The 26209-nt window shown below is 46.7% G+C and overlaps 1 protein-coding gene across 1 annotated transcript in view; it reads right to left on the minus strand.

Moving 5' to 3' along the window:
• Nucleotides 1–792: 792 nt before the first annotated feature.
• The window catches only part of arb2a (ARB2 cotranscriptional regulator A), a 318843-nt gene continuing 293426 nt past the window's right edge, over nucleotides 793–26209 (minus strand). Inside the window, exon 11 of the mRNA XM_036979434.2 lies at nucleotides 793–3634. Coding sequence (XP_036835329.2) covers nucleotides 3474–3634 — 161 coding nt within the window. The 3' untranslated portion in view covers nucleotides 793–3473. The remainder of the gene's footprint in view (nucleotides 3635–26209) is intronic.

Consider the following 26209-nt stretch of genomic DNA (forward strand, 5'->3'; position numbering starts at 1 on the left):
ACGATGACTCGGATCCCTTTTCCTCGAGGCTCAACTTCCCCACTTCGTGAGCCGATGCGGCAGCTCAACAGGCTACAGAGAGTTCCCAAGGTCGACCTTCTCCCAACGTTCACCTTCTTTTCCTTCCCTCTTGAGCAAACCTGCCCCTATGACTTGCGTAGCGTAGCCTATATGAACATGTTATGTGTGGTAAAATAAAGAAAAAACTATTCTATTACCGAATTATGTCATCTAATCTATGGGTTACCTCGCCGATGCCTTTTGTTGGTTTCTAAATAGATATATAACATAGCCTAAATGAAGAACAAATAGAACTGTTAGATTGACCATGGTATTACAAAAAACAGGGCCAGGCGGCCAGGCAGCCTAGCGGAGCGTTGGGCCAGTAACCGAAAAGTCACTGGTTCGAATCCCCGAGCCTACTAGGTGAAAAATCAGTCAACGTGCCCTTGAGCAAGGCACTTAACCTTAATTGTTTCTGGGTCAGAGCGTCTGCTAAACGACGTAAATGTAAAATTATAAATATGTATCAGGGTATTTGAAAAATAAATCCCCATGGGCCACGTGGTAGTTGGAAACTCCATCGACACTACAACTTTTTAATAACATTTTAGCAAATTACATATTTACAAAAAATATGTAATCGATGGGAATGGTGCATAGGAAACACATGCCGATTGGTGGATGATTACAGTTAACTTGACATACAAATAATTACATTTTAATAGGCAATAGTTGAAACTAAGTTACATCAAAGTCAATGTAAAAATTGTAAAAACAAAAGGTACAAAATGTTTTTCAAACGCTATATTTAATCACAAAGCATGGATGTCTTAATAGTGAGCATGACTTATTGGATCAATAAAACGGATACAATCTGAAACAATAACATATTCAAGAGCAATTGTTATAATTAGTCCCTATTTACATATCCACTGTGCTTTAGATTTGGTTTAAGGCTGCTCCCATTACTTTTGATCCATTCACATATGGCTTGTTGGTCTTTATTAAAAACACCAGTCAACATAGTGTCTTCTTTATTCCTACGGGAACAATATATGCATAATGAAGTAAAATAGCAACAGTTTTTTCCTTCGTGTGAAGGGAACACACATGTCAACAGTATCCTGAAATTAAACTCCTCCGTTAATATGCATATTCCCCAAATCAAACAAGTTAACTTCTTGAGTGACATCCAAAGAGTCATTAATAAAAATGTTATGAAAATTACATCTGCCCAGACTGCGCTCTCATTACTAACAAAAGCAATTAAGTGTTTAATAAGCCACAAAAGCCTCAACATATCACCAGTGGCTGTAATTCACACCGAAATAAAAAGGTCAAATGTATACCAAAACATGTCTTATCTCCCCTCATAAATACCTCAACACATCAAGCCGGGGAAAGGTAACGCATGTCTGGGTAGACCGTGGGTGTGTCGGGAGATGTATCACAGGATTTTTGTCTCGTTTAGACTAATATCTGGGCATATTAGAAGGCTATTCTATTAAACTTTATAACTCACCAAAACATCGTGGAAATATACTGTATTTTTGATCTTGTTTATGTCCCAGCAGACTGAGATTACGCAAGGCTGAGCCAGTGCTGATTTCTTTGTCACTTTTCCGTTTGCACGTGAGGAAAGTGTTTTGGAAAATAAATGTGTTACATTTCTTCCAACATATATAAACACATATATCATCTAGGTGTAGGAGAATATTGAAATCTTGGCTTTCCCGAAGCATGCAAGGGGATATATTGAAGTTGACTTCTTGTTTCTATTAAAATGAGATATACCTAAAAACTCATTTTGATGCTGGACTTTAAATGATTTTAAATCTGCTCAGTGTCTTGAATTCTTCATTTCTAGCACAGGTTATGGTTGTTTTATTTGTTTAATCAGATGCAATCATCCAGGGACATCAATTTCATGGATCTCAAACAGGGGAAAAGGGTACAGTAAAACATGTCATTTTTACAAATTAAAAATCATAGACAATCACTCTTTCACCTTTCACCAATCACCTTATTTGGTCTGATAAAAAAAGTTATTAGGGCGCATTAAAATCCAGCTAAACACTGAGAGAAAGTAAGATAAAAAACCAAGCAAAAGAAAACCGAACCCCAACAGTATATCAACTGTCATAAACAGTGCAGTGCAACCTTCCAAAGTAAGGTATAAACAGGACCACACTTGACAGAAAATGTGTCTTTATAAAAAGTGTGTGTGTTTGGGGAAGGTAAGGGTAAAGGAAGGAGACATAAAAACAACACATTTGCTTTACATTAAAATGATAATGTTAATGGAGCATGTTTACAACTGTTAAAACCATTGTTTGTGGTGAGGGGAGGGTGTGTGTTTGGTTGAGGTGAAGGAGGGGGGTTGGGTTGAGGGTGTGTGTTGGGTTGAGGGTGGGGATTGGGGTTGGGTTGAGGTGAAGGAGGGGGGTTGGGTTGAGGGTGGGGGGGTTGGGTTGAGGTGAAGGAGGGGGTGGGTTGAGGGTGTGTGTTGGGTTGAGGGTGGGGGTTGGGGTTGGGTTGAGGTGAAGGGGGGGTTGGGTTGAGGTGAAGGAGGGGGGTTGGGTTGAGGGTGGGGGGGTTGGGTTGAGGTGAAGGAGGGGGTTGGGTTGAGGGTGTGTGTTGGGGTTGAGGGTGGGGGGTTGGGTTGAGGTGAGGTGAAAGAGGGGGTTGTGTTGAGGGTTGGGTTGAGGTGAGGGAGGGGGTTTGGGTTGAGGGTGGGGGGGTTGGGTTGAGGTGAAGGAGGGGGGTTGGGTTGAGGGTGTGTGTTGGGTTGAGGGTGGGGGGTTGGGTTGAGGTGAAGGAGGGGGTTGTGTTGATGGTTGGGTTTGGTTGAGGGTGTGTGTTGGGTTGAGGGTGGGGGGTTGGGTTGAGGTGAAGGAGGGGGTTGTGTTGAGGGTTGGGTTGAGGTGAGGGAGGGGGTTTGGGTTGAGGGTGGGAGGTTGGGTTGAAGTGAGAGAGGGAGGGGGGTTGGGTTGAGGGAGGGAGATATTCTAAGTGTATGAGTGGTGTTTGTTGAGGAGGACTGTGAGAGGTTTTAGGACCTCGGGGAGTGGTGGACAGGGCTGCTGGGGCATTAGCTCATTCAGGGTGATGTCAGGACAGTTGGAGGTGCACCACGGCGCACTGTGCACAGCGCCTGTCAGCCTTAATCTGAGCCGCTGCCGCTGCTCCGTGGCCCAGACCGCAGCCAAGCGCCACAGCCCATGGTAAGCGCAAACACTCAGCCCATATTGCTTTGACAGTTGCACTCATCTAGAAATAATGCAAAGCGCTATTGCGATGTATACACCACCACCGCCAACCCGCACTCTGCCAGTAAAACAATGCATCTGCGAGCCGGGAGACGGGCTCAGCTGGAAGGGAGAGATCACACAAAGATGAGGGAGGAAGGAAGGAGGGTAAATAGAGAGGATTTGACCCTCCCCCCGTGTTTCCCTCCTGTTGGTGTAGTTCTAGTCGTCGTGGTTGTGTTCATGTTTGGTCCTGTGGGAGCTGCGTGTGGTGACCGTGTTGGAGGACTCCTCGTACTCATCCCCAGTCTGTAGAGCCTTACTGAAGAACTGGAAGATGGAGTTGAAACTCCTCCATGATGTCAGCTCGTGTCGCTCTGTACCTGCACAATACATAGGCACAAAGAGACGGGTTTAACACTCCGTCCACTGTGAAACAACAGAGGGAGGATAGTCACATAAAGCATAATATACACTACAGTTACACCACACACACTTAACAGGCTAGAGAGAAATCATTTTGTAAATAGAGAACGTAATTCCCCTCTAAACCTGGATACTGTAGCTAAGCGTGTATCCACTGCAAGCAACAAGCTTATTGGACATTACATCCATTTTAACTTCTGACCCAGCAGTCCAACAGGATAGTCTTAATATTTGATCCAACTTGATTCATGATAGTGCACACCACATACTCTCCCGTGTCTGTCTCTTAATGTAATGCGAGTTATGCACAATGGATGCACTAAGCAAAACCAGTGGACCGTTATTCATTCATTCTCGGGGTTGCTTGAAAGAGGCAGTGGTGAGAAGGCACTAAGGCAGCCAGCGTATCAGGTGATCTGAAGGGGGACTCGGTTTCCCCTCTCCAGGTGAGCCAGTTCCCATGTTGGGGTCACAGGGAGCCTGAAATCTGGTACACACGCCTCGGGTTCCTCTCGGCTCTCCGAGGTCAGGGGTTCGCTGTTTCGCTGCGAAAGCTGCTACACAACACCTCTGTTATTGCAGCTGCTCCACTGCCAGCTCCTCACCAACCAATCACAACCAGTGGCTAATGGCTTATTTCTAGGAATGGGAATTGTCAGGGACCTCACAATATGATATCTCAATACTTAGTTCCTGATACGATATGTATTGTGATTCTCACAATTCTACACGTGTTTTGATTCGATACCGTCATTTCTTTTACGGTTCGATGTTCCAAACATATTGCTCAATATATGTTGGCTGCAGAGGGGCAAGAAATTATGAACATTGCTCACTATTTAAAAAAGATGGACAACAAGATATGAAGGAAAAATAGTTGCGATTTCATGCAGGCACAGCTGATTAGTGCAAAACTAATATTGCGATATACTGTCAAAAACAATATCCCAATATGTAACTATCGATTTTTCTCCCTACCACTACTTATTTCCCTACTAGCAGGTGGCTAGGCTGCTTAGAAACATACTGTAATGTGTTGTGAAGCAGTACCCAGACACCATCTCCGAGAAACCGGTATAGATTGTGATACAATGGTGTTATACTCTATTATAGCATAGATACACAGTTTGGGGTAGTGAGCACATAGTAGGGAGAGACAGGTTGATGCTTAGGGACTGCTTGTTGGTTTATGCATTTGGGGGTATACACTGAGTGGACAAAACATTAAGAACACCTGTTCTTTCCATGACAGATTGACCAGGTGAAAGATATGATCCCTTATTGTCATTTGTTAAATCCCCTCCAATCAGTGTAGATGAAGGGGAGGAGACAGGTTAAAGAAGGATTTTGCCTTGAGACAATTGAGACATGGATTGTGTATGTGTGCCCTTCAGAGCGTGAATGGGCAAGACCAAAAATGTAATTGCCTTTGAAAGGGGTATGGAATGCTTTCAACACCTTGTAGAGTCCATGCCCGACAAAATGAGGCTGGGGGTACAACTCAATATTAGGAAGGTGTTCTTAATATTTTGTCCAGTCAGTGAATATCCAGACATCATAGCAGTGTTATTCCTCTGTATTAGCCTTCTAATAGACTCCCAGATCAGCAGGCTTATGTACCTGTTTCCAATACAGCTTCATAAGATCAGTTCATGGGGCCCTTGCTACTTTGTTGATGGGTCAGGATACCAGTGCAGTGAGAGCCCTCTCCTCCTCTTCTCATCCTGTTCTCTCCTCTCCTCCTCTTCTCATCCTGTTCTATCCTCTCCTCCTCTTCTCATCCTGTTCTCTCCTCTCCTCTCCTCCTCTTCTCATCCTGTTCTCTCCTCCTCTTCTCATCCTGTTCTCTCGTCTCCTCCCTTCTACATGCACCAGGCCGGAGGGATACAATTAAAAATAACCTTTAAGGTCTCCTCCAAAGAGGGTCCTCTGATGGCCGCTATATTGACCCCATGTTTATTAGATTGACCACCTGGCTGGCTGTGATAATGGAGATGGAGGGGTGAGGTCCCAGGCTGGTCTGGGCTGGGCTGGTCTCGTCTGGTTTGTTCTAGACTGGGCGGTCACTGTACATGGTTTACCAGACTAGTCTATGATCACTGCCTCAGGACAGATTGACTAGCCTAGCAATCAGTTAGTCAACAACCCCCAGACCCACAGTGTGTTACCTGTGTAGGGCTTAACACAACAACACACTCCCCTGGAAAACAAAGTCAGCCATGCTCGCACCTCACATCTATCATTTATTTCCAATTTGAAGCACAGGAATCTCTTCTTTTTTCCGTGTCATCGCTCCTTAACAAGTTGTTTTTTCTTTCTTTCTTCAGGAGCGATCGATTCCAAGGCTCTCCTTTCTTCACCTCAAACTGGCACTGAACTCCGGAGTGCCGCGAGCTGCTATGCCCGATCCCAGTGCCGGGGTCAGCGGAAATGCGTCTCCGTGCCGATATGCTGATGATCCAGGCCACTCCGGTGACTCCTGTTTGAGCTCCGCCCACTCTGCGGTTTTGCGCAGGCCTCTGATGTCTACCGGCATCCGGGCCTCGCTAACTAACAGCCTTTTACAGCCCTCGTCTACTCCTTCTTTAATAGGCAGTGTGTGTGTAAGTGTGCTAGTGGATTGTTGTCAGTGGTGTGTTCTGAACGCTGTTTTAGAGAAGGACCCTCACCAGCCTACTGGTTTCTCTCAGAGCTAACCTGACCACCGAACTTTCAGCTTGCTGGCTTTTCTCAGAGCTAACCTGACCTTCGAACTTCCAGCTTGCTGGCTTCTCTCAGAGCTAACCTGACCACCGAACTTCCAGCCTACTGGCTTCTCTCAGAGCTCACCTGACCGCCAGACTTCCAGCTTGCTGGCTTCTGTCAGAGCTAACCTGACCACCAGACTTCCAGCTTGCTGGCTTCTCTCAGAGCTAAACTGACCGCCGAACTTCCAGCCTACTGGCTTCTCTCAGAGCTCACCTGACCACCAGACTTCCAGCTTGCTGGTTTCTCTCAGAGCTAACCTGACCACCGGACTTCCTGCATACTGGTTTCTCTCAGAGCTAACAGACTTCCAGCCTACTGGTTTCTCTCAGACCTAACCTGACCACCGGACTTCCAGCCTACTGGTTTCTCTCAGAGCTAACCTGACCGCCATACTTCCAGCCTACTGGTTTCTCTCAGAGCTAACTTGACCACCAGACTTCCAGCCTACTGGGTTCTCTCAGAGCTACCAGACTTTCAGCCTACTGGTTTCTCTCAGAGCTAACCTGACCACCAGACTTCCAGCTTGCTGGTTTCTCTCAGAGCTAACCTGACCGCCAGACTTCCAGCCTACTGGTTTCTCTCAGAGCTAACAGACTTCCAGCCTACTGTTTTCTCTCAGAGCTAACAGACTTTCAGCCTACTGGTTTCTCTCAGAGCTAACCTGACCTCCAGACTTCCAGCCTACTGGTTTCTCTCAGAGCTAACCTGACCACCAGACTTCCAGCTTGCTGGTTTCTCTCATAGCTAACCTGACTGCCGGACTTCCAGCCTACTGGTTTCTCTCAGAGCTAACAGACTTCCAGGCTACTGCTTTCTCTCAGAGCTAACCTGACCGCCAGACTTCCAGCCTACTGGTTTCTCTCAGAGCTAACCTGACCACCAGACTTCCAGCCTACTGGTTTCTCTCAGAGCTAACCTGACCACCAGACTTCCAGCCTACTGGTTTCTCTTTGAGCTAACCTGACCACCAGACTTCCAGCCTACTGGCTTCTTTCAGAGCTCACCTGACCGCCAGACTTCCAGCTTGCTGGCTTCTCTCAGAGCTAACCTGACCATCAGACTTCCAGATTGCTGGCTTCTCTCAGAGCTAAACTGACCGCCGAACTTCCAGCCTACTGGCTTCTCTCAGAGCTCACCTGACCGCCAGACTTCCAGCTTGCTGGTTTCTCTCAGAGCTAACCTGACCACCGGACTTCCTGCCTACTGGTTTCTCTCAGAGCTAACAGACTTCCAGCCTACTGGTTTCTCTCAGACCTAAACTGACCACCGGACTTCCAGCCTACTGGTTTCTCTCAGAGCTAACCTGACCGCCAGACTTCCAGCCTACTGGTTTCTCTCAGAGCTAACTTGACCACCAGACTTCCAGTCTACTGGTTTCTCTCAGAGCTACCAGACTTCCAGCCTACTGGTTTCTCTCAGAGCTAACCTGACCACCAGACTTCCAGCTTGCTGGTTTCTCTCATAGCTAACCTGACCGCCGGACTTCCAGCCTACTGGTTTCTCTCAGAGCTAACAGACTTCCAGCCTACTGCTTTCTCTCAGAGCTAACCTGACCGCCAGACTTCCAGCCTACTGGTTTCTCTCAGAGCTAACCTGACCACCAGACTTCCAGCCTACTGGTTTTTCTCAGAGCTAACCTGACCGCCAGACTTCCAGCCTACTGGTTTCTCTCAGAGCTAACCTGACCACCAGACTTCCAGCTTGCTGGTTTCTCTCAGAGCTAACCTGACCGCCGGACTTCCAGCCTACTGGTTTCTCTCAGAGCTAACAGACTTCCAGCCTACTGGTTTCTCTCAGAGCTAACAGACTTTCAGCCTACTGGTTTCTCTCAGAGCTAACCTGACCTCCAGACTCCCAGCCTACTGGTTTCTCTCAGAGCTAACCTGACCACCAGACTTCCAGCTTGCTGGTTTCTCTCATAGCTAACCTGACCGCCGGGCTTCCAGCCTACTGGTTTCTCTCAGAGCTAACAGACTTCCAGGCTACTGCTTTCTCTCAGAGCTAACCTGACCGCCAGACTTCCAGCCTACTGGTTTCTCTCAGAGCTAACCTGACCACCAGACTTCCAGCCTACTGGTTTCTCTTTGAGCTAACCTGACCACCAGACTTCCAGCCTACTGGTTTCTCTCAGAGCTAACCTGACCACCAGACTTCCAGCCTACTGGTTTCTCTCAGAGCTAACTTGACCACCAGACCTCCAGCCTACTTGCTTCTCTCAGAGCTAACCTGACCACCAGACTTCCAGCCTACTGGTTTCTCTCAGAGCTAACCTGACCACCAGACTTCAGGCTCGCTGGCTTCTCTTAGAGCTAACCTGACCGCCAGACTTCCAGTCTACTGGTTTCTCTCAGAGCTAACCTGACCACCAGACTTCCAGCCTACTGGTTTCTCTCAGAGCTAACCTGACCGCCAGACTTCCAGCCTACTGGTTTCTCTCAGAGCTAACCTGACCACCAGACTTCCAGCCTACTGGTTTCTCTCAGAGCTAACCTGACAATCAGACTTCCAGCCTACTGGTTTCTCTCAGAGCTAACCTGACCACCAGGCTTCCAGCCTACTGGCTTCTCTCAGAGCTAACCTGACCACCAGACCTCCATTCTACTGGCTTCTCTCAGAGCTAACCTGACCACCAGACTTCCAGCCTACTGGTTTCTCTCAGAGCTGACCTGACCACCAGACTTCAGGCTCGCTGGCTTCTCTCAGAGCTAACCTGACCACCAGGCTTCCAGCCTACTGGCTTCTCTCAGAGCTAACCTGACCACCAGACCTCCAGCCTACTGGCTTCTCTCAGAGCTAACCTGACCACCAGACTTCCAGCCTACTGGTTTCTCTCAGAGCTGACCTGACCACCAGACTTCAGGCTCGCTGGCTTCTCTCAGAGCTAACCTGACCGCCAGACTTCCAGCCTACTGGTTTCTCTCAGAGCTAAACTGACCACCAGACTTCCAGCTCGCTGGCTTCTCTCAGCTAATCTGACCGCCAGACTTCCAGCCTACTGGTTTCTCTCAGAGCTAACCTGACCGCCAGACTTCCAGCCTACTGGTTTCTCTCAGCGCTAACCTGACCGCCAGATTTCCAGCCTACTGGTTTCTCTCAGAGCTAACCTGACCGCCAGACATCCAGCCTACTGGTTTCTCTCAGAGCTAACCTGACCGCCAGACTTCCAGCCTACTGGTTTCTCTCAGCGCTAACCTGACCGCCAGATTTCCAGCTTACTGGTTTCTCTCAGAGCTAACCTGACCGCCAGACTTCCAGCCTACTGGTTTCTCTCAGAGCTAACCTGACCGCCAGACTTCCAGCCTACTGGTTTCTCTCAGCGCTAACCTGACCGCCAGATTTCCAGCCTACTGGTTTCTCTCAGAGCTAACCTGACCGCCAGACTTCCAGCCTACTGGTTTCTCTCAGCGCTAACCTGACCGCCAGATTTCCAACCTACTGGTTTCTCTCAGCGCTAACCTGACCGCCAGACTTCCAGCCTACTGGTTTCTCTCAGAGCTAACCTGACCGCCAGACTTCCAGCCTACTGGTTTCTCTCAGCGCTAACCTGACCGCCAGATTTCCAGCCTACTGGTTTCTCTCAGCGCTAACCTGACCGCCAGATTTCCAGCCTACTGGTTTCTCTCAGCGCTAACCTGACCGCCAGATTTCCAGCCTACTGGTTTCTCTCAGCGCTAACCTGACCGCCAGATTTCCAGCCTACTGGTTTCTCTCAGCGCTAACCTGACCGCCAGATTTCCAGCCTACTGGTTTCTCTCAGAGCTAACCTGACCGCCAGACTTCCAGCCTACTGGTTTCTCTCAGCGCTAACCTGACCGCCAGATTTCCAGCCTACTGGTTTCTCTCAGCGCTAACCTGACCGCCAGATTTCCAGCCTACTGGTTTCTCTCAGCGCTAACCTGACCGCCAGATTTCCAGCCTACTGGTTTCTCTCAGAGCTAACCTGACCGCCAGACTTCCAGCCTACTGGTTTCTCTCAGCGCTAACCTGACCGCCAGATTTCCAGCCTACTGGTTTCTCTCAGCGCTAACCTGACCGCCAGATTTCCAGCCTACTGGTTTCTCTCAGCGCTAACCTGACCGCCAGATTTCCAACCTACTGGTTTCTCTCAGCGCTAACCTGACCGCCAGATTTCCAGCCTACTGGTTTCTCTCAGAGCTAACCTGACCGCCAGATTTCCAGCCTACTGGTTTCTCTCAGTAAGGCTCACTTTTGTATACTTTTTTTTTTCATTTTTTTTATTTCACCTTTATTTAACCAGGTAGGCTAGTAGAGAACACCTTTATTTAACCAGGTAGGCAAGTTGAGAACAAGTTCTCATTTACAATTGCGACCTGGCCAAGATAAAGCAAAGCAGTTCGACACATACAACGACACAGAGTTACACATGGAGTAAAACAAACATACAGTCAATAATACAGTATAAACAAGTCTATATACGATGTGAGCAAATGAGGTGAGATAAGGGAGGTAAAGGCAAAAAGGCCATGGTGGCAAAGTAAATACAATATAGCAAGTAAAACACTGGAATGGTAGATTTGCAATGGGAGAATGTGCAAAGTAGAAATAAAAATAATGGGGATGTGAGATGATGAGATGTGAGATGTGCTGTTTTTATAATTCTTGAATATGATACCTTAATATATTATATATTCTCTTCACCTAAATACAGTAAACACATAATGAGATAAAATATATATTTCTGGACTATTGTTATAACGCGTAATGTGTATGCTTATTTTATGAATCATTATCTCAGGTAGGAATTAATTGTATACAATTAGAGATATAACTTTAATGTCATCTGTTTCCTGCCAATAAAGCAACCATCATAATGTGTACATGAATCAAACACCTGTGTACACCACATATTTTTTAAATGAAAAGTTCTGTAAGATTCAGGGGTCACCCTCCTCTCCAATTTCCACAAATCAAGGAATGGACCCCATAACCCATCTGTAAGACCTCTCTATTGGTTGACCTGTGTTCCCTCACCTCTCCAAGCCTCTCTATTGGTTAACCTGTGTTCCTTCACCCCTCCAAGCCTCTCAATTGGTTAACCTGTGTTCCCTCACCTCTCTAAGCCTCTCTATTGGTTAACCTGTGTTCCTTCACCCCCCCCCCCCCCCAGGCCTCTCTATTGGTTAACCTATGTTCCCTCACCTCGCCAAGCCTCTCTATTGGTTAACCTGTGTTCCTTCACCCCTCCAAGCCTCTCTATTGGTTAACCTGTGTTCCCTCACCTCTCCAAGCCTCTCTATTGGTTAACCTGTGTTCCTTCACCCCTCAAAGCCTCTCTATTGGTTAACCTGTGTTCCTTCACCCCTCCAAGCCTCTCTATTGGTTAACCTGTGTTCCCTCACCCCTCCAAGCATCTCTATTGGTTAACCTGTGTTTTCTCACCCATCTAAGCATCTCTATTGGTTAACCTGTGTTCCCTCATCCCTTCAAGCACCTCTATTGGTCAACCTGTGTTTTCTCACCCCTCCAAGCCTCTCTATTGGTTGTTCTATGTTCTCCTCTCTGATGATGGACAGTGACAGACAGCGCCAACAGATGCAGTCTATTTGATCCTAGATGCTTAGCCTCCCCTGTCACAGCCACTGGATTCCTCTCAGGGTAATTGACTGTCTGTTTGATCTCTATGTGACTTACACGGTCGCGAGTCGCACACACACACGCACACTATTGTTATCAGTGGTGTGGGATGAGGTAAGAGAACGAAAGGTGTTTGAGGGAATAATGAACTGCTCTGTAGCTGTGGACCATGCGTTCTTCCCTTCAGTAGTCGCTGAATGCTCAATGCTGTCACAAGTGGTCATGTACTGTGATAGTTCAAAACAAACGGTAGTTGATTGAAGGGCCAAAGTAACACCTCGAGTGACTATAAGAGAGAAAGACTGAATCAAAGAAACAAGCTGGTTATAATTAGTTTTCATATGTGGTACATTATTTAACTTAATTGCTTGTGTACTAATGGCCTATTTTTTTCATCAAACTTTCTTTTCATAATTCCTAATTATATTGATACATTGATGTGAGCATGAAGGGCCATATACAGTGCATTCGGAAATTATTCAGACCCCTTCACTCAGTCCACATTTTGTTAAGTTAAAGCCTTATTCTAAAATGGATTTAAAAAAAATCCTAATAAAGCTACACACAATTCCCCACAATGAATAAGCAAAAACAGGTTTAAAAAAATAAAAAACATTATTTACAGAAGTATTCAGACCCGTTGCCATGAGACTCGAAATTGAGCTCAGGTGCATCCTGTTTCCATTGATCATCCTTGAGATGTTTCTACAACTTGATTGGAGAACCCCTGTGGTAAATTCAATTGATTGGACATGATTTGGAAAGGCAAATACCTGTCTACATAAGACCCACAGTTGACAGTGCATGTCAGAGCAAAAACCAAGCCATGAGGTCGAAGGAATTGTCCGTAGAGATCCGAGACATGATTGTGTTGAGACACAGATCTGGGGAAGGGTACCAACACATTTCTCAGCATTGAAGGTCCCCAAGAACACAGTGGCTTCCATCATTCCTAACTGGAAGAAGTTTGGAACCACCAAGACTTTTCCTAGAGCTGGCCGCCTGGCCAAACAGAGCAATCGGTGGAGAAGGGCCTTGGTCAGGGAGGTGACCAAGAACATGATGGTCACTCTGACAGAGCTCCAGAGTTCTTCTGTGGAGATGGGAGAACCTTCCAGAAGGACAACCATCTCTGCAGCACTCCACCAATCAGGCCTTTATGGCAGAGTGGCCAGACAGAAGCCACTCCTTAGTAAAAGGCACACGACATCCCACTTGGAGTTTGCCAAAAGGCACCTAAAGTACTCTCAGATCATGAGAAACAAGATTCTCTGGTCTGATGAAACCAAGATTGAACGTTTGGCCTGAACGCCAAGCGCCACGTCTGGAGGAAACCTGGCACCGCCCAAAACCTGGCCAATACCATCCCTACAGGGACAGGCAGGGACTGGGAGACTAGTCAGGATCGAACACACAGCCAAGCACACAGTCAAGACAACGCAGGAGTGGCTTTGGGACAAGTCTCTGAATGTCCTTGAGTGGCCTAGCCAGGGCCTGGACTTGAACCCGATCGAACATCTCTGGAGAGACCTGAAAATAGCTGTGCAGCGACACTCCTCATCCAACCTGACAGAGCTTGAGAGGATCGGCAGAGAATGGGATAAACTGTAGCATCATACCCAAAAAGACTTGAGGCTGTAATCGCTGCCAAATGTGCTTGAACAAAGTACTGAGTAAAGGGCCTGAATACTTACCTATATGTGACATTTCAGTTAAATTAAAACATTACTAAAAACATGTTTTTGCATTGTCATTACGGGGTATTGTTTGTAAATTAATGAGGAAAAAAATCGAATGTAATTCATTTTAGAATAAGGCTGTGTGTAATGTAACAGAATGTGGAAAAAGTGAAGGGGTCTGAATAATTTTGGAATGCACTGTACCTTTGCTGAATTTATTACAGAAATACATAGCTATTATTATAATAATACTTTGGTGGGTGCTGATATTTGTCGTCTTCCACACATGTACAAATGTGTATTATTTTCAGTCTAGTCTGTGAGGCACATCTAATGTTTTCGATAGTTTTGGAACAAATTCATTTAATTTCGTACATTTAAAAAGCTTAATCATTTCCCTAGACGTGACCTTTCAATCGACAGGAACTTTACAAAACAAGATATTATCCTGAAAACCAGGATAATAAAATATCAAACTCTCATTTAATATTCTGCAAGTACAGGGACTATAAGCACCCATTTTATCATGTTAAATTGTTTCTGTTAAAAACGATTAAACACCAATTGAGTGTGCGCATAGTATTTTTTTGTCTTTTCAAAGGTAATCGAAGCTCATTCTATCCCGTTTGGATGTTGAAGTGATGGGTGGTTGTGCTGTAACAATATCTGACCGTGTTTGTGGAAACTATCCATTGCATAGATCAGAGGTGGGGAATAGCTTTCTGTGTCCTGCTTGTTAGACGATCGAATGTCCGCTCCTGATGGGGGCTCTTATTAGTTTATCTCCCGTGTGGGGTGTGTGGGGCCACGCGGGGTGTGTGGAGCCGCGTGGGGCCACGCGGGGTGTGTGGCGCCGTGTGGGGCCGTTCGGGTGTGTGGGGCCACGCGGGGTGTGTGGCGCCGTGTGGGGCCGTTCGGGTGTGTGGAGCCACGCAGGGTGTGTGGCGCCGTGTGGGGCCGTTCGGGTGTGTGGGGCCACACGGGGTGTGTGGCGCCGTGTGGGGCCACGCGGGGTGTGTGGAGCCGCGTGGGGCCATGCGGGGTGTGTGGCGCCGTGTGGGGCCGTTCGGGTGAGTGGGGCCATTTTGTTTGCCTGTCAGATGGCCCGGATGTGTCATTGCATTGGGAAGGGGTCAAGAGAGGTCATAGCAGGTGTCAGGGTCACTCAGCGCTCACAGAGCACGGAAACAAGGCTACGGTCTAACTGATTGATTTCAATCTAAATGTAGGCCTTCTCCCCTTCACCATCCGATGAACTCCTTCCAATCATAACGATAACACTGAAGTCTGATTGAATCATGATGACATGTTAGTGGTTCCCTGTGACCCCACTGTATTTCGTTTTACTTTAATCAAATCAATAGATTAATCCCACTCACATCCCCTCAAACAAAAAATACACACACACACACATACAACACACGGACACAAATTACCGAAACACAGCATTTAATCAAAACAGCATTACCACTGCCATTTTAATGCAATGGTTGCTGGTAAGTGGGGTGTGTTAGTATTTCCTGTCTATCATACTGCTTTTAATTGTTTCTTTATTATTATTGTGTTTGCTTTTGGAGAAAACAAGGAAAAACTCATCACACATCCGGAGATGAGGAACCAGAATGGCTAGTGCGGGGGCTGCTGATGGGACTGGATAAAAGAGAGAGGTTGAGAAAGAGAGAGAGAGATATTTTCACACTAACTTGTTCAAATCGTCTCTTCGTTTGTGCTAATACTATTCAAACCATCACAAAGTGGAACCTGGGAGACCAGAGCCACCAAATAATGGATGACACAACACACACTCCTACTCTCTCTCCCCCACCCTGCTCGGAGACGGAGTGCTTTTTTATTTTAAAGTGAATGACTGGCCTTGGCCACTTTAAAGGACGCTGCTTTGATAGACTTGGAGCAGAGTATTTACAAGATAACCCGAGCCCAAGGGCAGCATGCTATTGGATACGAGTGTCTGATTCTCCAGTGTCCACTTCAGTAAAATCGAAGCCCAAACATGTGCCCACCCCAACAACACCTCTCAATGTCAAGCGGCTTCTCTCTCCAGGGTCGCCGTGTGCATCAGAGACAAGGGCCCCCACTCTAGAAGGCCTTCAGAAACATGGCCCTCAACTCCTCTACACAATGCACTGTTTCAATAAATATCTGTATTAGTCAGACATTCTCTGGTTCTCATCTAAAGGATAAGGGGTCTATTTGTCCTCCATTCACTTTCCCTTCTGTTCAAGTTGAAGAAGGCAATTGAGAAAAAACATATATTTCACAGCCTTAATCAAATCTGAGTATGGATACAGGTAATATGCTTTAGATTTTATTAATGAATTCATACATTTACAACAACATTCTATGGTCTATTGGTGGTACGATGTAAGTAGGGTTTAAGTCCAGCTTAAACCTCTTTCTTGAGGCAGATCTGTCCATGACACTTCTTTATGTTCAATACAGGACATTCTAATTGGGAACCCACCAATGAGGCTTCAATAAAAAATGACACTATCAAACAAATCACAACACATGCTCAAGCAAAACTTCCGCATCTCTCTCACTTTCTTCTTCAGTGAGCCACTATCAGTCTTCACTCTGTCTTCACTCTCAGTCTTCACTCTCAGTCTTCACTCTCAGTCTTCACTCTCAGTCGTCACTCTCAGTCTTCACTCTCAGTCTTCACTCTCAGTCGTCACTCTCAGTCGTCACTCTCAGTCGTCACTCTCAGTCGTCACTCTCAGTCTTCACCCTCAGTCTTCACTCTCAGTCGTCACTCTCAGTCTTCACTCTCAGTCTTCACTCTCAGTCTTCACTCTCAGTCTTCACTCTGTCGTCACTCTCAGTCTTCACTCTGTCTTCACTCTGTCTTCTCTCAGTCTTCACTCTGTCTTCACTCTCAGTCTTCACTCTGTCTTCACTCTCAGTCTTCACTCTGTCTTCACTCTCAGTCTTCACTCTCAGTCTTCACTCTCAGTCTTCACTCTCAATCTTCACTCTCAATCTTCACTCTCAGTCTTCTGTTCAAAATGGTATTGTTGGAACTGTGCAATATAGACCATTCAAACCTTACCAAGGACACAATATAGTCCCTGCCTATAAGAAGCTACATTTCCTGAATGTTTTATCGTGAAGGGACCCATGCAGCGCGGAACAGGTGCCATAGCAAGCATCAATGCATGTTTGATTGTAATATTACAACAAAATGAAACACGTTCTAACGTCTAATATTACAGCTGCAAAATGTGAGGCTTTGACAATAACGACTGGACTGTAGAAGGTGGTAATTGATGGTATGCAGATGAATTAATACCATTGATCAATAGGAATTAATATCTAGAAGGTATTGGTATTTGATCAGGAGGACAGAAACATGTTATTGTGGCAATTGTTTGTTTTTACCGCAGCGAGGTTGAACTTATTTCGGACAGGAACTGTATATCCACCTTTGAAAAACAAGTGGCATCAACCACGGTGTATGGCTTGAATCAACAACCTGTATCGATGGAATACATAGAATCATTTATCAATAAATCAAATCAAAGTTTATTTGTCACTTGCGCCGAATACAACCTTACAGTGAAATGCGTACTTACAGGCTCTAACCAATAGTGAGGGAAAAAAAGGTGTGTGTGTGTAGGTAAGTAAAGAAATAAAACAACAGTAGAAAGACATTTGATAAAAGAGTAGCAAGGCTCTATACAGACACCTGTTAGTCAGGCTTATTGAGGTAGTATGTAGGTATCGTTAAAGTGACTATGCATACAGCTGTATATGATGAGCAGAGAGTAGCAGAAGCGTAAAAAGAGGGGTTGGCGGGTGGTGGGACACAATGCAGATAGCTCGGTTAGCCAATGTGCGGGAGCACTGGTTGGTCGGGCCAATTGAGGTAGTATGTACATGAATGTATAGTTAAAGTGGCTATGCATATAAGATAAACAGAGAGTAGCAGCAGCGTAAAAGAGGGGTTGGGGGGCACACAATGCAAATAGTCCGGGTAACCATTTGGTTACCTGTTCAGGAGTCTTATGGCTTGGGGGTAAAAACTGTTGAAGAGCCTTTTTGTCCTAGACTTGGCACTCCGGTACCGCTTGCCATGCGGTAGTAGAGAGAACAATCTATGACTGGGGTGGCTGGGGTCTATGACAATTTTTAGGGACTTCCTCTGATATCGTCTGGTGTAGAGGTCCTGGATGGCAGGCAGCTTTGCCCCAGTGATGTACTGGGCCGTACGCACTACCCTCTGAAGTGCCTTGCGGTCGGAGGCCGAGCAATTGCCATACCAGGCAGTGATGCAACCGGTCAGGATGCTCTTGATGTTGCAGCTATAGAACCTTTTGAGGATCTCAGGACACATGCCAAATCTTTTTAGTTTCCTGAGGGGGAATAGACTTTGTCGTGCCCTCTTCACGACTGTCTTGGTGTGTTTGGACCAATCTAGTTGTTTTTGATGTGGACACCAAAGAATTTGAAGCTCTCAACCTGCTCCACTACAGCCCCGTCGATGAGAATGGGGACGTGCTCGGTGCTTCTTTTCCTGTAGTCCACAATCATCTCCTTAGTCTTGGTTACGTTGAGGGATAGGGTGTGATTCTGGCACCACCCGGCCAGGTTTCGTCGTGCCTGGCCATGTAGTCGTGGGTGAACAGGGAGTACAGGAGGGGACTGAGCACGCACCCCTGGGGAGCTCCAGTGTTGAGGATCAGCGTGGCAGATGTGTTGCTACCTACCCTCACCACCTGGGGGCGGCCTGTCAGGAAGTCCAGGATCCAGTTAAGGAGGGAAGTGTTTAGTCCCAGGATCCTTAGCTTGGTGATGAGCTTTGAGGGTACTATGGTGTTGAACGCTGAGCTGTAATCAATGAACAGCATTCTCACATAGGTGTTCCTTTTGTCCAGGTGGGAAAGGGCAGTGTGGAGTGCAATAGAGATTGCATCATCTGTGGATCTGTTTGGGCGGTATGCAAATTGGAGTGGGTCTAGGGTTTCTGGGATAATGGTGTTGATGTGAGCCATTACCAGCCTTTCAAAGCACTTCATGGCTACGGACGTGAGTGCTACGGGTCTGTAATAACTCATTCTGCAGTGAAATTCCCACCTGAACAGAGATTTTATGGATGTCAGTTTAGTACACTACATCTATCTGTGTGCACCAAGATTAGTAGAGTGTATGAAAAGAGGCTGTCAATGTAAACATAAGGTCTGCCTCTCTGTCAGGCCCTGTGTTTGATCTGGGTCATCATCAGTGGGGATTTCAATGGTAAACACTCTGGGTCTGCTAGCTCGCCTGACACGGTTTTGTTTTTGGCCCATTGAGGGGGAATGGTCTGTTTCCATGCCCAGCCCTAGTGTGGCTCAAAAGAAGTGAGTGTCTAAGGGAGGCCCATAAAGACTGTCCATTAGCAGGATAACAGGATCCAGAGCCAGGGTCACGATGGAGCCCCACACAACCCTGCCAAACACAGACACCCTCACACACATGCACACACAGACATTCACATATACGTACGTACGTACGCACGCACACACACACCTTTGCTCTTAAACATAATAAGCCATCCCATATACACACACACATACACACAGTGAGACTGAGAAACACAAGCTGTTACTGGGTCTCCAGGACTGAGCCCCAGACAGTCTCAACCACCACCTTCACTCTCACTACACACTCTCTCTCCCCTCCCCTCTACTTAAACACAATACACTCACACATTCACATACACTCTCACACACAACCTCTGCTCTACTTTGACACAATACGAGGGAGAGCACACACCTCCCTAATGCTTAAAGACGATGCCTTCAAAGACCCTCACAACATCCCTCCCTACACTTCAGAACAATGCCTTGGCGCGCGCGCGCGCACACACACACACACACACACACACACACACACACACACACACACACACACACACACACACACACACACAGAGCTGCGGTTTCCTGTCATTTCTAACAGTGAATCACCCAAGGCCCGTTGGGGCTCAGGTGAGACGGAGTGCTGAAAGACAGTGAGCTCCGCTCCCACACGTTACCATGTCTAACCCCACCGGGGCCACGCCGGCAACAATTAAAACACCACTCGCTTGCCTACCGCTGGCAGCTTCTCACAACTTAGCATCTCCCCAACGCACAGGCCACAAACACTGGAGACATACACCTCGGAATAAAAAAACATGCACAGAGGCTACACAAAATGAGCTCATAAGTCTTATGAGTAAAGACATTTCCAGTAAATAAGACAAAGAAACACTAAAATAATAACACAACTAAGGAGCTAGCAGCAAAATATACTGTATGTATTTATCTGGAGTGTGTGGGTGAGTGACTGAGTAAGAGAGAGAGAGAGAGAGACGGAGACGGAGAGAGAGAGATAGAGAGACAGAGAGAGAGACAGAGAGATAGACAGAGAGAGAGACAGAGAGATAGACAGAGAGAGAGAGAGAGAGAGACAGAGAGAGAGAGAGAGAGAGAGAGAGAGAGAGAGAGGGTGTGTGTATGTGTGTGTAGGGGTGTCACCCTTACCATGGGCCAGAGCTCACAAGGCTCTGCTTTTCTCTATGTGTGTGTGTTTTGTGTGTACTAGCCATGTGGCGCTGGCTGTGGTGGAGTGTGAGAATTGATGTGTGTGGATAAGAAGTGACTGGCTGGTATACCTGGGGTTAGCACAGTGTTGAGGTTTAGGAGGTAATTAATAAATTACTTTGTTTCTGTCACAGCTTTCACAGTGTTAAATGTGGTACAAGATCTGTGTGTGTGTGTGTGCAAGCGCGTTTACTAGACCCCCGCTGCGGTTCATGTGTGTCTATACATTCCCCAGACAGAGGAGGGAGGGGTGCGTGGGCGGCCATCTTGTTGTCACCATGTTAGAGGTGAGCTTGGAGGCGCCTGTCCTGCCATGAACAGACAGACAGACAACTGGTTATGTATGGAAGGTGGAGAGGGGGGCGTGACCCAGCCAGCCCCACATTAGAGCTCTTATCAGAGGGGTGAGGAGACGGGGAGAGCTGGGGTGAGGGTCGAGATAGGCTGGAGTCGGCGGCGAAGGGCGGTTCTGAAATAGATCACTTAAGGGAACAAAGTGTAATTAATATGTGACCACAGATAAGAGAACCCTGGCCCTATCTGGGAATGTGCTAATGGAGTTCACACACACTCAGCGAGAGCAGGGGACAACCCCTCTGCGTGTGTGTGTCTGAAGGCAAACAGAGCGGCAGGGAAAGATTGAGAGGAGAACATAAACAAGGCGACAGGTCGAAACGGTCCTCCTCTATGATGAAGATCTGCAGTCGTTGGGATCAGATGAAACCAATGGAACACACTGTTAATGCTCTACACAGCAACCACCAAGTACGCAGCTTCCACACACACACGCACACACACACGCACACACACAGCAACCACCAAGTACGCAGCATCCACACACACACACACACACGCACACACGCACACAAGCACACACACACGCACGCACGCACACACACAGCAACCACCAAGTACGCAGCTTCCACACACACACACACACACACACACACACACACACACACACACACACACACACACACACACACACACACACACACACACACACACACACACACACACACACACACACACACAGCAACCACCAAGTACGCAGCTTACACACACACACACACACACACACACACACACACACACACACACACACACACACACACACACACACACACACACACACACACACACACACACAGCAACCACCTAGTACGCAGCTTCCACACACACACACACCCTGACCGCAGACACATTCCCACTCACATCAAAACATGAGCGATGTTACACTGAGCATGGCGGAAGGTCTTCAGATGTAAGGGGACTGTTTACTAGAGAGGAGGAGGAAGTGGATCGGTCCAGCTGTGATCAGTCCATAGTGACTGCGGAGGCACAGCCCGACAGAGACTTCACTCCAGCTTCCTGTCTGCGTGTTTCCCTGTGCCAGGTGACTCCGACTGGAGCCAGGGGTCTGGGGAGGAGGGAGGCATTATGGAATGGGGTGGAGGCGCCCACGTGTGCCGGGGTAGCGAGATGGCCCAGTGATGGACGGGCTTGTGTAAGGAGGATTTCCCCTCTTTGTTTCAGCGGCATTACATTCAGACAGCAGCAGTCTGGCTCCGGGGTCTCTTTATGTGTGTGTGTGTAGTGGTGTGTGTCTGTGTGTATGTAGTGTGTGTGTGTAGTGTGTGTGTCTGTGTGCATGTAGTGTGCGTGTGTGTGGTGGGGGGGCCGGCATCTCGGGGTCAGCAATATCTGTGTGTGTGTGTGTGTGTGTGTGTGTGAGAGAGACCATGAGCACGTCTGAGGCTGAGTGTTTATGTTTAAGTTATGTTTGTGATGTCTGGGATCATGGTGTGTATATGTTGTGTGTGTGTGTGACCTGTGCTATGTACTCTACAGTGGTGAGGTGTAGCGGGCTAGCTAGCTAGGGTCGAGGAGCTGAGGGAGGGAGGGAGGGAGGGAAGGCTATGATCTGTCAGGGCTGAGGAGAGGAGCAGCATCAAAGAGCACTGCCACAGCTCCACATAAAACAAACCCCTGTTCTCTGCTAGCACACTATCTCCACTTTGTCCTTGGCCTGTCTGGATACCACTGGAGGCCAGCATGATTTGAGAGAGCAAGTGGGAACAAGAGAGACAGGGCGAGAGAAAAGGGAGAGGGGGAGGAGGAGAGAGAAAATGGGGAGGGGGAGGAGGAGAGAGGAAGAAAGGGGAGGATAGAGAGAAAGAGAGGTAGAGAGAGAGGCACCCCTCCATGACATCTGAAGAGACAACTCACTCTCCAGAGCTTCCTTTCACCAACTATCACTTTCCCAGGCAGCGCTACAACATGTGGCCTCAAGTGTGTGTGTTTGCGTGTGTGAGACAGAGAGTAAAGTATGTGGGAATGCGGTATATTGTGTGTAGGTGAATAAGGGAAACATTTACTGCTCCCAAATAGGTGAGCTACAGTTGAAGTCGGAAGATTACATATACCTTAGCCAAATACATTTAAACTCAGTTTTTCACAATTCCTGATATTTAATCCTAGTATGTCAGTTAGGATCACCACTTTATTTTAAGAATGTGAAATGTCAGAATAATCTTTGTTCCCATGAGAATGATTTATTTCAGCTTGTATTTCTTTCATCACATTCCCAGTGAGTCAGAAGTTTACGTACACTCAATTAGTATTTGGTAGCATTGCCTTTAAATTGTTTAACTTGGGTCAAATGTTTCGGGTAGCCTTCCACAAGCTTCCCACAATAAGTTGGGTGAATTTTGGCACATTCCTCCTGGCAGAGCTGGTGTAACTGAGTCAGGTTTGTAGGCCTCCTTGCTCGCACACGCTTTTTCAGTTCTGCCCACACATTTTCTATAGGATTGAGTTCGGGCTTTGTGACTTTGTTGTCTTTAAGCCATTTTGCCATGACTTTGGAAGTATGCTTGGGGTCATTGTCCATTTGGAAGACCCATTTGCGACCAAGCTTTAACTTCCTGACTATGTCTTGAGATGTTGCTTCAATATATCTACATCATTTTCCTTCTCATGATGCATTCTACTTTGTGAAGTGCACCAGTCCCTCCTGCAGCAAAGCACCCCCACAACATCATGCTGCCACTCCCGTGCTTCACGGTTGAGATGGTGTTCTTCGGCTTGCAAGCCTCCCCCTTTTTCCTCCAAACATAACAATGATCATTATGGCCAAACAGTTCTATTTTTGTTTCATCAGACCAGAGGACATTTCTCCAAAAAGTACAATCTTTGTTCCCATGTGCAGTTGCAAACCGTAGTCTGGCTTTTTTATGGTGGTTTTGGAGCAGTGGCTTCTTCCTTGCTGAGCGGCCTTTCAGGCTATGTCGATATAGGACTCGTTTTACCGTGGATATAGATACTTTTGTACCTGTTTCCCCCAGCTGTTGTTCTGGGATTGATTTGCACTTTTTAAACCAAAATACGTTCATCTCTAGGAGACAGAACGCATCTCCTTCCTGAGTGGTATGACGGCTGCATGGTCCCATGGTGTTTATACTTGCGTACTATTGTTTGTACAGATGAACGTGGTACCTTCAGGCGTTTGGAAATTGCTCCCAAGGATGAACCAGACTTGTGGAAATATAGTATTTATTTTCTGAGGTCTTGGCTGATTTCTTTTGATTTTCCCATGATGTCAAGCAAAGAGGCACTGAGTTTGAAGGTAGGCCTTGAAATACATCCACAGGTACACCTCCAATTGACTCAAATGATGTCAATTAGCCTATCAGAAGCTTCTAAAGCCATGACATTTTCTGGAAAATTCCAAGCTGTTTAAAAGTACAGTCAACTTAGTGTATGTAAACTTCTGACCCACTGGAATTGTGATACAGTGAATTATAAGTGAAATAATCTGTCCTTAAACAAATGTTGGAAAAATTACTTGTTTCATGCAAAAAAGTAGATGTCCTAACCGACTTGCCAAAACTGTAGTTTGTTAACAAGAAATTTATGGAGTGGTTGAAAAATTAGTTTTAATAACTCTAACCTAAGTGTATGTAAACTTCTGACTTCAACTTTTGTCTACTAAAAACATCTGTATCTTCCCAACTCAATACATTTTCCCAAAGCAATACATTTTTGACCATAGTTAGTATTCAAATACAATTGAATTCAACAGATAAACTGTATACAGAAACATTAGTCTTGTAAAGTTGGAGTCTTGGGAAATGAACCGAAACCCATGGTAATGTTGGAAGCAAACGGGCAGAAGAGCGTCGAACAAAGGTGCATACCACAGACCATGGAGATAATATAAACCCATAAATACATGTCTAATATCAGCTGCTTTCTCCCGAGTCACTGAAGTGATCTGATACGCTTTAAAAGTACGACTGTAAATTGCAACTGTGAATCTCATGTGTCAGAAGCAGCTTGCAGGGAATGTGGACTCAGATGGAGGCTAGTGGAGAGATGTTCACAACCAAACAAAAACAACAGCTGGCTTTTATGATTGAAAGTTAACTTTAGGAAAACAAAGTCCTGGGTCAAACACGGGTCAGAACAATGTGGAAAACATCCAAACAAAACACAAAAAGCAGCCGCCTGAATGTCTCTCCTTTGTAGCATAAACAAACTGTGGGAAGAGTTAACCTTTGATAGGCAGCTGTATGCAGTTTTCATTGAATGTGAGTCAGAAAGAGAATAATTATCTCTCTGTCTCTCTCGCTCCCCCTCTCCTTCTCGCCTTTCTCTCTGAGGAGAAGCCTGTCTGGGTTGTCTGATCCCCACACTAACTCCCTGAAATGAAGAAACACTGATGAGCAACGCAACACAAATGCTAATTCACAACACACACAATACATTAATAGTGAAATCCACACAAGTATACAGGGATGTTGCTTACTACCCTGAAACACACCAACACACAAGTACCCGCCACACAGTGCAAGGTCATAGAGTGTCCAGGTCGTAGTGGTGTCCAGGTCAGAGTGATCTCTAGAGGACGAGACACTGTCAGTACCCGACCTGGGAAACACACACGTGCTAGACAAGGGCTAGGACAGCCACGCCAACAGGGCTTAAGATCTTATCTGACAGCATCAGTCAGCACCACGCACACACACACGGGCACGCGCACACACGGGCATGTGCGCAGGTTAAACAAGGGCTAGGACAGCCACAACAACAGGGCTTAAGACCTTATCTGACAGCATCAGCCGGCTCTACACACACACACTCACACATTGGCCCTGACCCTGCAGCACTTCGCAAATAATCAAAATTGTATCAGGGATGTGAGGCATGGGTTACAACAGGCACAGTCAGGCCCATACGCAGGAGGGAGGGTCAGAGGATAAACTGACCCTCTCAATCCCCCCTCTATCGACTGCAGAGCAGAGAGAGACCGAGCAGGCAAACGGCAAATAGAATAAAATGATCAATACCTTCTCACTTGTCAGGAGGGACAGAGCGCTTTAAAAATACCAAACTTTAACCCTGCAGCAGCTCCTATTGATCAGGCCATGTAAACCTGCTCCCTCCCTCCCCTCCTCGTTGACAGGTAAAACACCAGTCCTAGATAACATAGCCTGGGAAGGACTGGCTGCATGTGTGTTTTTGTGTGTTTATTTTACCTTTATTTAACTAGGAAAGTCAGTTTAAGAACAAACTCTTATTTTCAATGACGGCCTAGGAACAGTGAACTGCCTTGTTCAGGGGCAGAACGACAGATTTTTACCTTGTCAGCTCGGGGATTCAATCTAGCAACCTTTCGGTTACTAGTCCAACGCTCTAACCACTAGGCTACCTGCATGCACACACGCATGTGTGTGTGTAAGAGGGAGAGAGAGAGAAAAGGTGTGTGTGAGTCAGGGGATGGCGTGGAGAATTTTATTTAAGTTTTTCCATCAGCACGCTGCATTTGATACACAAAGAGGGGTGAGTCTCCACATTATACAACGCAGACGTTTACTCTTTACAGTGGGGGTTAAATCAGCCCAGCGCATTATCACAATGT

This window comes from Oncorhynchus mykiss, chromosome 6 (genome assembly GCF_057628025.1).
Source record: "Oncorhynchus mykiss isolate SJ-2025 chromosome 6, ASM5762802v1, whole genome shotgun sequence".
NCBI lineage: Eukaryota > Metazoa > Chordata > Actinopteri > Salmoniformes > Salmonidae > Oncorhynchus > Oncorhynchus mykiss.